The sequence below is a fragment of the Motacilla alba genome, chromosome 7 (genome assembly GCF_015832195.1).
Source record: "Motacilla alba alba isolate MOTALB_02 chromosome 7, Motacilla_alba_V1.0_pri, whole genome shotgun sequence".
Taxonomy (NCBI): domain Eukaryota; kingdom Metazoa; phylum Chordata; class Aves; order Passeriformes; family Motacillidae; genus Motacilla; species Motacilla alba.
Window position 1 is genome coordinate 5,006,404 of NC_052022.1, and position 12,673 is coordinate 5,019,076.

General features: G+C 35.0%; 1 protein-coding gene across 2 annotated transcripts in view; it reads left to right on the plus strand.

The window, feature by feature from the left end:
* LRP1B (LDL receptor related protein 1B) overlaps positions 1-12,673 on the plus strand; it is a 623,792-nt gene that overhangs the window by 444,405 nt on the left and 166,714 nt on the right. For both annotated transcript variants that reach the window (XM_038143324.1, XM_038143323.1), the window contains 4 exons: positions 2,229-2,393; positions 2,934-3,178; positions 9,716-9,847; positions 11,024-11,251. In XM_038143324.1, coding sequence (XP_037999252.1) covers positions 2,229-2,393; positions 2,934-3,178; positions 9,716-9,847; positions 11,024-11,251 — 770 coding nt within the window. The remainder of the gene's footprint in view (positions 1-2,228; positions 2,394-2,933; positions 3,179-9,715; positions 9,848-11,023; positions 11,252-12,673) is intronic.

Consider the following 12,673-nt stretch of genomic DNA (forward strand, 5'->3'; position numbering starts at 1 on the left):
GACTCATTTCCTTTTTATGCTGTGAGTTACAGTTTCTAATATTTCTTGAAAGTCAATTTTGAATCCATTATTGGTGTGTTTTTTACAAGTGAAAAGGATTAAAATTGGTAAGTCAGGAGATACAGGGATCTTTTTTGTTGGCAAATTACTTACCTTGCCATGTTGTTGCATTACATTTTTTTCAGTGTGGATGGTAACTGGAATGTTTGGTCTAACATTTCTGTGTGGTTAGTGGACAGATTTAGGTGATTCTTCTCACTTACAGACCAGTTTTTTGGTTTTCTGTTTTGTCTTTTTGTGTTTGTTTGTTTGGGGATTTTTGTTGTTGTGGTTGGTTTTTTTGTTTGGTTTTTTTGTGTGTTGTTTTGGGTTTTTTTTGGTGGGACTATAAAAATACAGCTTAGATGTTACTGGAAGCCTAATGACTGAGTGAGGTGAATGCCACCTTTTGTGTTTGGTTTTCATCTCTAAAGTGGAGATAATGCTTGCCAGCTCCTGTCAGTATTTTTTCTACCTATTCATTAGGGGTATGCTATAAATCAGAATATTATGTATATTCAATAGCTCCACCTTATTCCTAAAATTGTTTTTCAGAGCGAGGGAAAAAAACCCCAAACAAACAAACAAAAGAAAAACACAATAAAACCAACAAGCCACCAACCACAAATTAAATGTGGCCAAAAATAACACAACTGACCTGTTTTCAGTGTCATGATCTTTAATTTTGTTTAGGAATTTGCTGTGGTCTGTCATGTGTCTTCTCTCTGAATATTTCTCTCAGAAGCAAAGCTGTGAATAAAAAAATAAAGATTGATAAAGGTTCCAAATTCTGGGATCTAAATTGTGAATTAGGATGTACATGCCTTAATGATTAAGGCTTCTGCCCTCTCAACTGAGCTGTTAGAAAGCTTATTTACAGAGTGCATCGCTTATCTATAAAGATCTTTAAAAAGAGGCATCCTGTTGGCAGAAAAATTGGCAGAGAAGTTGCTCAAATTAAATGGTTGGGAGGGGAAAAAAAATCCAATCACCACTCTTCTTGAAACTGAAGGCTTAATCTGCCTTTTGAAGAGCTAGAAGCAATTGATGCTACTTTATGTTAGAAGTCAGGAAAGAAAAAAAATCTTTAAACATAGACAGGAATAGCTCCTCATGCTTTCACAAATAAATGTGAATAAACACCGGTGATTCAAGGAAAAGGGTTGTGTTAGCAGTGCACAAATGCTGTGTCCCAGTGGAGGCAGAGCTGCACTCCAGCCTGCAGTGGGGGCTGAGCAGGTGTTCTCAGTCCACACCCATACAGATGTGTGCAAAATAAACATCTGTAGATAAACACATCCCCTGTGAACCTCTCTGGCTGCTAAGGTTGAAGGTCTTTTAGTGGGAAATATAAAAACCTGTCAGAAGTTTTGCTGCAGTCTGCCTCTTTGCAATTAATTCTTTGCAACTAAGCACAGGTTTTCCTATCAGAAGTATAATTTTCCGTTAACAAGTCTGTGTGTTGTTGAAAATTCAGTAATCTAAGAACAGTTAGAGTTTATTTCTGTCTTCTTGGTGATGCTGCTTCTGTTAATTAACAAGACACTTCTTTGGTTATAACAATGAAAGTTCTCCTTATTAGAAAAACATTAGAGATGGTACAAAACTGAGAGAGACAACAATAAAACCTGCCTTTGAAGTTTTCTTAGCAAGTCTAATCTGTATAAAAGTCATTAGTGACATACCAAAATCCAGGGGTCTTCATTAGAACACTCTTAAGAGCAGCTGAAAATCTCTTGTTTAGCCTGTTCCTTGATCCCTGCTACCTCAAATCACCTTTCTTCCCATTCTCCCCTCCCCATCCTTCTTATCCATGGATTGCTTTCAAAGGCTCTCATTATAATTTCTGTTAATGAGCTGGGTTTCTAATTATAGAGGGAAGACAAGGCAAGCTGCCACTGTGTAAATGGACATGGAAGAGGGAATGCTATTAAACTCCTAGGTTTTGGGTTCTTTTTAAAGTTCTTTATTTTCATGATGGCTCTAACTAATAATGAAATATTACCTCCATGTTACCCTAAAGAATTTATACAGAGACCCAAATTGATCTAAGTTTAAACTTTTCATTTAAAGTATGTAAATGGTTCAGCATTTTTCCAACTGTTTTCTCATAAACCGTTTCAGATTTTTTCTTCATGCTTTTAATATTTTCTTCTATCCCCCTTTGTTTTCCTTTTTCCTCTCACCAGAATTCTGTTTTGGACAGACTGGGATGCAAATTTCCCTCGCATTGAGTCTGCTTCCATGAGTGGAGCAGAGAGGAAAATCATCTACAAGGACATGGACACTGGAGCCTGGCCCAATGGCCTCACTGTGGATCACTTTGAGAAAAGAATAGTGTGGACAGATGCCAGGTAAAGTGCTCACAGCATCCTCACTGTCCCTCAGAAATGCTCATTCCTCCACGCAGAACTGTGAACTGCATTAAGTGGAATGGAGTTATGGAAATTATGAGTTATGGACAATATGGACATGAAGAGCCCTGGGCAGGCACATGTACAAAATGTACATTGATTTAATTTCCCTGCCAGCTGTGGGGTCACCCATAGTCCTGGCTCCCTGTGCCTTTCCATGTGTCCTCCTTGACATTCATCCATGCAAGGCCCAAGTTAGTTCATTAGTTTTTAAAGTTCATCTGAAAGAAAATTGTATTTTCTGTTTTATTTCTCACAGCATTGAGGCAAATAAAGCATTACAAAACAAGTATTTCATATGTCTAGTTAAAATAATAAAATTAACTTTATAAATTATAAAGTTAATGATTGCACTGCAAAAATTCTTTGGTCTCACCACTCTTACAAACTAAGTTTTTTACACCTTTTGCCCCATGTCATAATGGTTGTGTGATTTTTATTATATTTGTACATAATCTTAAATTTGGGGTTGTCTTGTAGATCGGATGCCATTTATTCTGCATTGTATGATGGAACCAGCATGATAGAGATTATACGGGGTCACGAATATCTTTCTCACCCTTTTGCTGTTTCTTTGTATGGGAGTGAAGTTTATTGGACAGATTGGAGGACCAATACCCTCGCCAAAGCCAATAAATGGACTGGCCAAAATGTCAGTGTAATACAAAAAACAAGTGCTCAGCCATTTGATCTCCAGATTTATCACCCAAGTCGCCAGCCCCAAGGTGAATATTTATAGAATCATTTATTACTGAGGGGGGAAACAAGTATTATTTTATATATAAATATCTGGATTATTAGTAGAATAATTAATTATTACTCCTCTGAGGGGGGAAATAAGTATTATTTTTATATATAAATATCTGTGTATTATTTATTTAAATATCTGTGTGTTTATTTATTATTCAAGACAGTATTCAACTGTCTTGAACTGTTGTATTCGGCCCTGGATGAAGTCAAAAGCACACAACCCATGTGGCAGAAGTTTTTATTGGCTACAAATATGTATATGTGTGTATATATATATATATATATATATATATATATATATATATATATGTATATATGTATATGTATAGGTTAGGATGAAAAATAGCAATGCTGAAAAAAAAAACAGTATAAATTTTTGTTGTGAGATATAACAAAAGATAGCAAATATTTTAGAGATAAATATTGGAAAGTGAAAAATATCACTGGAGGATGATCACCAATTACAGAATCTTCCATGTTCTCTGGATAAATTTCAACTTTCCTGGCAAGAAGTTGATTTAATACAATACTATCTTAGATTTTATCTCATGAATACTTGTTTTTCTATTTTTTTTTAATACTGAGAAATGATATTTTGTTTGTCTCCTCATCCAGGGTTTGTAGTTCTCAGTAAGGAATTTAGACTTCTCTGTTAGTAGGTTGTGAGCAATTTGAAAACTTCAATTCCTGACAGTTTTGGATGGCTGTGTAAATGTATTGGAGCCCAGTTCTGCATTAGTTATGCATAGCAAACTAAAGTTAAAGCTCTAATGTAAATGAGTACCAGCAAGTAAAATTCTACTGCACACAACAAGGCAAAGGATTTGAGCAATGTTCTCACATGGAAAAAGGAAAAGCAATGACTATCACTCATTGTTGAGTAGTGTTTCCAAGAGTGGTGAAAACTGTGGCCTCTCAATATGTGACATAAATTGTCAGGTTTCCTTGTTCCGATGCTTTTATTTTAAAATGATAAAGAATGTATATTGAAGATGAATGTTGCAGGCTTTCAGTGGATGTCAAGTCTCTTGGATTTCATCACTTTCTGAAATAAGGCATTTATTTCCCTTATTCTTTAGAATTTACTTTTTGAGGCAGTGTTCTTAAAAGCTGTCCGACTTCTGCTGAAAAAAATATGTGTGCTCAGGCAGTTAAAATAGGAGTGGAGTAAATATGCATCTCTGCACACACCTTTCAAATTAGTTTTTTTTTTTTTCTTTTTTTTTTCCTTTTGTTTCAAGTTTTTGGATGCTTTTGTTTGTTTGGGGGCTTTTGGCAATTTTTCTTTTAATTTCTTTAATTTGGCAATTTTTCTTTTAATTTAATCGCTCATAACTTTGGGATTTGAAGAACAGAGTTCCATATTTGATGTTTCTGAAGTAGCAGGAGAGTTGTGATTTGCCTTTTTTTGCTCTCAGAAAAAGAACAACTCCTTTCTGTTTGGACTGGGGCCAGACAGCATCTTCAGAGGGATTCTGCAGCCGAGGGAGACATCAGGCAGTATTCCACAGTCACAGATATCTTGGCCCCCAGGCAAATAAAAGCTGTAGAAAAGTCTTCAGTAGTTTTTTTTTTTGCCAAAATCAAGAAGTTCAAGGATCAAGTTGTCTAATTGCAGCTTTTATTTTATGATGTAGAAAGTGCTGGATTCTGATTTACGTTTGGCATTCTGGGTTTGCTCTACTTTACTATCTCCCAGCAGGAGCAATTTTTTCCTCAAATCTGCAGTACCTTTTTATTTGAGCTGAAGAAATGATGACACTGCCTGATTACTTGTTAAATTTTCCTTTGAATTTGTAGCAATTTGGCAATAAATGAACAAGACAGTGTGCAGGTTAGAATACTAAAATAAAATTAGGAGTAAATTTACACTGCAAATTGTCAGTATGAGTAGAGCATTGCCAGATGAACATTTTGCATTTTTGTCTCTATCTGGGTCATCTACGTGCGTGCAAGTTTATTAGCTTTTAATATATATCAAGGAAGTTATTTTGATTGAAATGAAGTAGAGCAGAGCTAAATAAACTCTCCTGGCCTAAAGCCATTTTATTTGAGTCAATCTGGGACAGCTGCTAATTTAAGGTAGCAAAGTAAAAGTGAGATATTTGTATGGATAAGTTCAGCTCTCAGCAAAGCACAGGGATTGGGGAAGCTTTTTTCCTAATGCAGAATATTCTCAGGAATGTGAGCTTGAGCCCCACTTGTCTTCCCAGAATCAAAGCTGTGTGTCAGGAGGGTTTCTAGGAAGATTTAATTTTTTTTTTTTTTTTTTTAACTATCATTGTCTTTTAAAAATCCACCTGCTGCAAAGAATAAGGTCTGTTTTATTCACAAGAAGCTGTAGCAGTGCACTGGTGAGGATGGTGGTAGGAGGGGTAAATACAGAGCATTGGAAGGATCACAGCTTGAAAACACCAAGCTGTGAATTTCTCACACTTCCCCTTTTTTTCTTTTTTTTTCATTTCTCCAAGGTACTAATTTGAATTAAAATTAAAAACCAAACATGGCTATGACAGTATTTTCTTTCTGCAGATTATATTTTTATTTAGAAATCAGGACAAACAGTACAATAAAAAATATAATACATTGGTGCCACTGGGCACCAATATTAATTTGTAATTAATAAAATGAAGAACATTTAACTTCATAGCACTGTTTTGTTACAATATTCTATTGAGGCCCAGATTGCCAGCTGTTTAAAATAATAAACTCTTACAGAAATGTAGCTAAAGATGAGGAGAACTAAAAAAAAAATTATTACTTTGAGATCTTATCTCAATCTTTTATATGTTAATTTACTTCAAAACGAGCAGAAAGTTTGTATATGTATTATAAATAATGCAAAATATATATACCAAAATACATATGTTATTATTTTACTTATATTATAAATTTATATTTATATATGATTATTTTACTTATATTTAAATATTTATTTCATTATATTAAAATATATATTACTTATTATATATATAAAATAACATGTTTTTCTAAACTTTTTCAAGAATTGTGCTTTGCTCTAAGTGTTTCTCTGTTTATTTAGTTTTGTGGTGAATATGTAAATTTTTCTACTGACAAATTTTTGAAATGAGTGATTAAAAACTGAAACAGAGTGATTAGAGGAAATAAATATTTACTTCAGAATTTACACATCTGATCAGTCCTAACCTGCAAATTTCAAAGATTGGTGTTAAAATAACTAGATGTAATCAGGCAGTATAAAGATTTAACTTGGCTGAGTACTTTGGCCTTAGGAAAAGCAATTCTATTGGAGGTATTGACAGTGAGCAGAGGATTTGATCTGTAACTAATTTTAAATTTGAGTGGGAATCAATTGTCAGCAATTTGAAAGCACCTTTTGATGTGACTCTAGCGTAGATATTTGAAGGTTTAGGCAGAATTCAAACATCTTGTGCACTGTTAAAGTCTAAGATCAAACTTTGTCTCGCTAAAATCTGGTTCCACAATGGGGCAAGCTCAAAATGAAGTTAATGCAGGGGATAGGTTGGCCGTAGGAAATGCCTATTGAGAGCTTGTCAGAGTAAGTTTTCATTTGTCAGCTGCTGATGGAATGTCTGAGGGGGTTGTTTTCAAGGGTTACTGGTCAAGAAAAATAAGCATTTTGTTTAAATGAAGTTTTTTAGAGAGCAGTCAAGAAGCAATGTGACAACACTGACATGTGTACACCTGTGCACAGCACTGTGAGACAAACAGATTGACAAGCAATCAGCACTGGAAATCAATCAAATAACGAAAAAGGCTGTCCAGTCAGGGAAAATGCCAGTTCTGTGGCTTGCTGTGATCAAAAGGAAAATAGATTGGTGGAAATGATTAGGAAAGGAATAAAGCAGCACAGGTAGTGAACTGTGATGCTCTATAAATCCATGTCACTCCCACAGCTGGAATACTGTGTACAGATCATATACAGCACATCACTGGCTGATCAAGAGTATGGGACAGGTTTTGCTCTGGGGACAGGCTGGCTGATGCTGCTGGAAATGCCATTGATAGGCAGGCTTCTGTATGGTGGCAGTCTGTGAAATCATAAATGGCACAGAAAATGTGAGTAACAAATGCTTATGAGGTTATTCACGACAGAAATAAAAGTTAGAATGAGCACAAGAAAATAAAAAAGCCAAATTTTTGAGAGTCAGAGCAATAACAATGTGCCCTCAGGAGAATTAGTTTTTATTAGGAAATAAAGAGCAGGCTTAGCTGTTATTCCATGAAAGCAGTATGAATATGAAAGGAACTTATGTGTTGCTAGAAGTAATGTTTAGATCATGGTACTTTGCTCCTGGAGTTGTGCACTCATGTGGAAACAAACACATCTGCTTTATAACATTTCTTTTCCCACCAATTTTGTGTTCTGTGCAGCATGGAGGGAGTTGTGATGTGAACAGGACACAAATTGCACTGACTCCTCTTGGTGGATGCTTGGAGCACCCTTGAACTACAACACTCTCTTTAAAATAATCATTAACCAACGTGTTCTTCTTTTTAAATTCCATTCCATAAAGCACTACTTGCATGGAAAGACAATGCAGGGATTAATTGTTCTTAGGCTCAAAGTAAATCCTTGTCACAGATGGTTGTATGCAGACAAAGAGGTTGAAATTCCACTGAAATTACTGCTCTGTCTTGGCAAATAAATGAAAGGAAATGCTTCTCTGCAAAAAACAGGACCAGATTTTTACAGCCTTGCAGCACCTGTGGAAAAAAATGCCAAAAAATTACAGGAGGTTGAATCTTTAGCTGAACTCCTGGGATCCCTGACAATATAAATGATTCTGTGATCTCCTTCACAAAACTCTAAGTTGTGTTTTGTTCCTGATGTAAATTCATAGGGATAGATGACTGCTCTTTACTAATAGTTTATTAATAATTGGAAAGGGCCCCTGAGCCTTGTCAACTTCAGTGTCTTTTCTTCAACTTCACTTTTTTATCTTCCACATGAAGTTGTGAACTTATCACGAGAGATCACCCCAGATTTTCTCTGTGTTCCTATTGTTTCGAGAAAAGTGATGTTAAATAAACATTCCTCTTTTTTTAGTTCCTGGGAAAGGCTGAGTGGCCTCCAGTGCTTAAAAGGGGCAAATGGGATGATTTTATAGAAAATATTAAAAGCCTTGTTTTTTGGAGGTTTTTTGTTTTGTTTTTGGTTTTTCATTTTTTGATTTTTTTTTTGTTCTTTTTGCTTGAGGTTTTTTATGTATTTTTTAATGGAATGATGACTACATTTACATTGTAATTAACATGTTTTTCAAGATTTTGAAAGTTTTTTTCTTCCCACAGTACAGGTTAGACAACTAAGTAGTTAAAGGATTCAGGAACTGCTGGATAAATTTAAGGAAGCATGCACTGGTGGAAAAAAGAATGGTTCAATGAAGCAAACTCTGTCTTCAAATTTTAGTGCTTGAGTTTGAGCTAAATGTATTTTTAAAGGAAATTCATACACTAGATTGCTGTAATTATCTAATTACTTGTACTGCAGCCTAGCCCAACATTAGAGGAATATATTCTCCACTGATTGGTTTTGTTAATTATAAGTTTTCTTTGAGTCAGCCCATCCCACTTCCCTTTTCCATCATTGTTGATTTTCAAAGGGTTTTTTTGGTAATTTTTTTACAAAAGGAAGAATCAACATTACTTTCTGTTTATGCTTGGAATGTCTCTTCAGCAGTGCCCTGGAGCTTTGGGGTTCATAACAAGGAATGAAGATGATAAGAACCATTTCCAGGTTTTGTAAGACTAAGGAGGTCCTCTCTGGTCAGCTTTCTTCCTGCTCTTTAAAGCAGTTTTAGCACATCTTATTCAATCAGTGAACTATAGGAAGCAACTTGGGAAAACCTACACTTAGGAGAGGTTTTCTTTGAGAAAAGCAGAAATACTTTGCTGTGTTTTTGTTGGTTTTTTTTTGGATTTTTTTTCCCTTTCAGATCCTCTTTCTGTGTTAGATTTCCAACTAATATTCTAGAAAGGAAATCAAATTGGGAAGAAAATCGAATTTACCACAGTTCATCTCATAATCTAAGCTTTGACTATTGCTTTCACACAATTAAATCTGTTTTTCAGGTCCACATCATATTGACATTTTTTTAACCTCATGTGTTTTGATTAGGAGTGTAAGATTTAAATCTTATGAAAAGGCTGCAAAATTGATATCTCCCTGGGAAAATTATATCCAGTTGCTTTCTAAAGCTATAATTATAAACTGTGGCTGTATTAACAAAAGTTGGATGTAATTATGTATGTATTATATGCATTATATTATATTATATATGTATTAGATACATATAATATAATTAAAATATAAATAAATATGTATATCTATATTCTTGGACTAGAGTTTAATATTAGCCTATAAGAAATTATCAGAGCACAAGCTCAGGCAATCAGTTAGACTGGGTTTGTCTTCAGACAGAATTTTTACCTTCTCCCAGCTGTCTGGCAAACCTTGCTTTTAGCAAGTGTTTTTTAACATGTTTTGTGTTTCAATGATTCTGTTTTAGCTCCCAACCCTTGTGCTGCTAACGAGGGCAGGGGTCCCTGCTCTCACATGTGTCTGATCAATCACAACAGAAGTGCTGCCTGTGCCTGTCCACACCTGATGAAACTGTCTTCAGACAAAAAAACATGTTATGGTAAGTTTTCCTCCCACAGCCTGGCAATTGCATTGATTTTAGAATCAATGGGCAAATTAATGTTAAAAATAAAATCTGCACAGTGCTTTTTAATGGTGTGTTTTAAAGGAGAAGCTGCTTTTTGAGAATCGATGAGTTATTCTAATAGTTGAGGTCTGTGGTGCTTTGATATTTGCTGCCACAGCTGTTCCTTTGTGCTGCTGGTGTGTGTGATGTGTTCATAAAATTTATCTCTGCAAAACAGAAAGCTTTATACTGAAACGTGCTTCATCCCAACATTCTGAGTCAGGTAAGCTGAATAACAAAAAGATGCTTAATACCTTAAATCTCTACCTGTTCTGGAGTTGTCTTAGTTTCATTTTCAAGGATTAAAAAAACAAAGAGTAAATATTAGAAGTGCATCCTTGCAGGGAAGTTCTATAAAAAGCTGCAATACACCCTTTTAAGCTCTAAAAGCCCTTGAAATGTCAAATAATTGTTTGTATTATCTGTAAAACCTTGTACTAAATTATCCTTTTTACTGTTGATTAATAACATTCAAGAAATAGAAAAGAAAATATTTTGGCATATCAGGGATATTGCAGTAAAAGTTGCTTTTACTGTTCATTAGCAGGTACTTGCTCCAGTAATTCAGAGTTTTGAGATTAAGAAGAGAGCTCTGTTTTGCCTTTATTTTATCATCCTTTTTCACTAGTGGAGGTGTAAATTAAAACAACCAATTTGCCCTTCTTGTTCCAGCTGTTTGCTTTTCACAGACACACATTTGCTGTTTGCAAATCTTCCCTTTTTCAGTGAATCTGATACCCTGAGATACCAAATGTTAATATCTTTTATGATGTGCAGGTGAAACAGGATTTGTTGGAGTGGAATAAAGAGGATGAAATATTTAAAATAACATTCTCAACATTTTTTTCTTTCATGCTCATAAGACCATATTGATTTAGAAGTGTGGCAACAATGCCCAACATACAGAATTCTTTTATTTTTTCTGTTTTTTTTTATGCTCTATAACATTATTTCTCAAGTGCCACTGGGCTGCAGGTTCTCTGGAGACGTTTAATCACATATATAAATGTCATCTACACATTTGTAAAGTGCTCTCAAATGAATGACTTTGATTTCTGTCAGAGTTGTTGTGAAGAGGATGAGGAATGACATTTCCCCTTTTTCTAACAGAAAGAAAGAAGTTTCTTCTTTATGCGAGGCGTTCAGAAATCAGAGGGGTGGACATAGAGAACCCATACTTCAACTTCATCACAGCCTTCACTGTTCCTGACATTGATGATGTGACAGTCATAGATTTTGATGCTGTTGAGGAGCGTTTATACTGGACTGATGTGAAAACACAGACCATCAAACGTGCCTTCATCAATGGGACTGGCTTAGAAACCATCATTTCAAGAGGTAAACAGCAAAGCATTGAAGTAAAAATGATGCCTTCTAGGTAAATGAGCATGGTAAAATAGGAACATGCAGGTTGTTCATATCTGTAACTTGCCCTGGTATTGGATAATTGATCTAAACAATAAGCAAGCAGAATTTTCTTTAGGATACTAGTTCACTTTATTGATTGATAATTCAATTTTATGTAAACAAATTGGGATGTAATTTTGTATTGATTTTGTACAAGATTGAAATGTGTAGTCAAAAAAAGGAGCTAATGTCTTGAAGGTAGAAAGAATAAAGATAAAAAGCAGGAGAAACACAGTATCCTGGCATAGCTTTGCACTGAGGAATTTCCTGTGTCCTTTGGCTACCTGTGTTGACCTAGCAATGAAATTGGCTCTGTCAGGGTTATTTTCTCTTTCTAACTCATGTAGATCTCTCAGCTTTGAGATCATTGGTGAAACCACAGCACAGCAGCCTGGTAATTTTGGTGATACTGGTGTAATGTGGTTTTTTTTTTTTTCTGTACAGAATATCTACATAAGTACAGAAGTTTAATGACTATAAAGTCTATATCTGATTGCTTCAACCCTATTTCAGTAGCCCTGGTATTGAAGTGAAAACCTTTCTTTGTCCTTGGTAACATTTGGTTTTTGTTTCCAACCACTGTCAGTTCCTCTCCTGGCAGCGTTTGTTGTTCTACTTTGTAATGAATCTACCTGCTTGAAAGTAGGAAAAACTGACTGTGTGAAAGCAAATTTGGCTAATTCTGGTTCCCCAACAGTTAAATGAAGGTTTGGTGGGGAGGAAGAGAAAAGAAAAACTCAGTTGTGTAAGATCAGACCTTTTCTGACTTGGAGAACAAATAAACCATATAGCTGATTATCTGGGGACTTCAGAAAATAAATAGTTCAAGCTCTGCCCCTTGTGTCACTCTAGAAAAAAATACTTCTCTGTTAGCACATTTTGGGAAATGTTTGGACAAATATGGCAATTTCCCCATTTTGTAGGCTGTGAATTCATTTATTTTGCATAGCTATTTTTTTCTTTTCCCCTGCTATTTCAGAGACAACTTTAGTAACAATCAGATGTTTTTCAGTCCCAGTAATGAGAGCAAGGCTTAGAATGCCTGCCTCCTAGAGATCTTTATATCAGGTATTCAGGTGCCCAACAGAGGGACTTGTTGCTTGCTTTTTTTCAAACAATAGTAGAATAAAAAAGTTGTTTAGTATAGAAAAACCACTGAACATGTCAAGGAACTTAATGAAACCAAAAGAAATATACTGTTCTTTCATATTCCTTTTATTATGGTAGCTTCTGTGGTAGTTTTTTTGTGGTTTGTTTTGTTTTGCTTTGATTTCATTTTTGGGGTTTTTTTTTTAGTTCTAGATGTAAATGTTTTATCTTAAATTTGAGAAAATTACAATGTTCTGGCACATC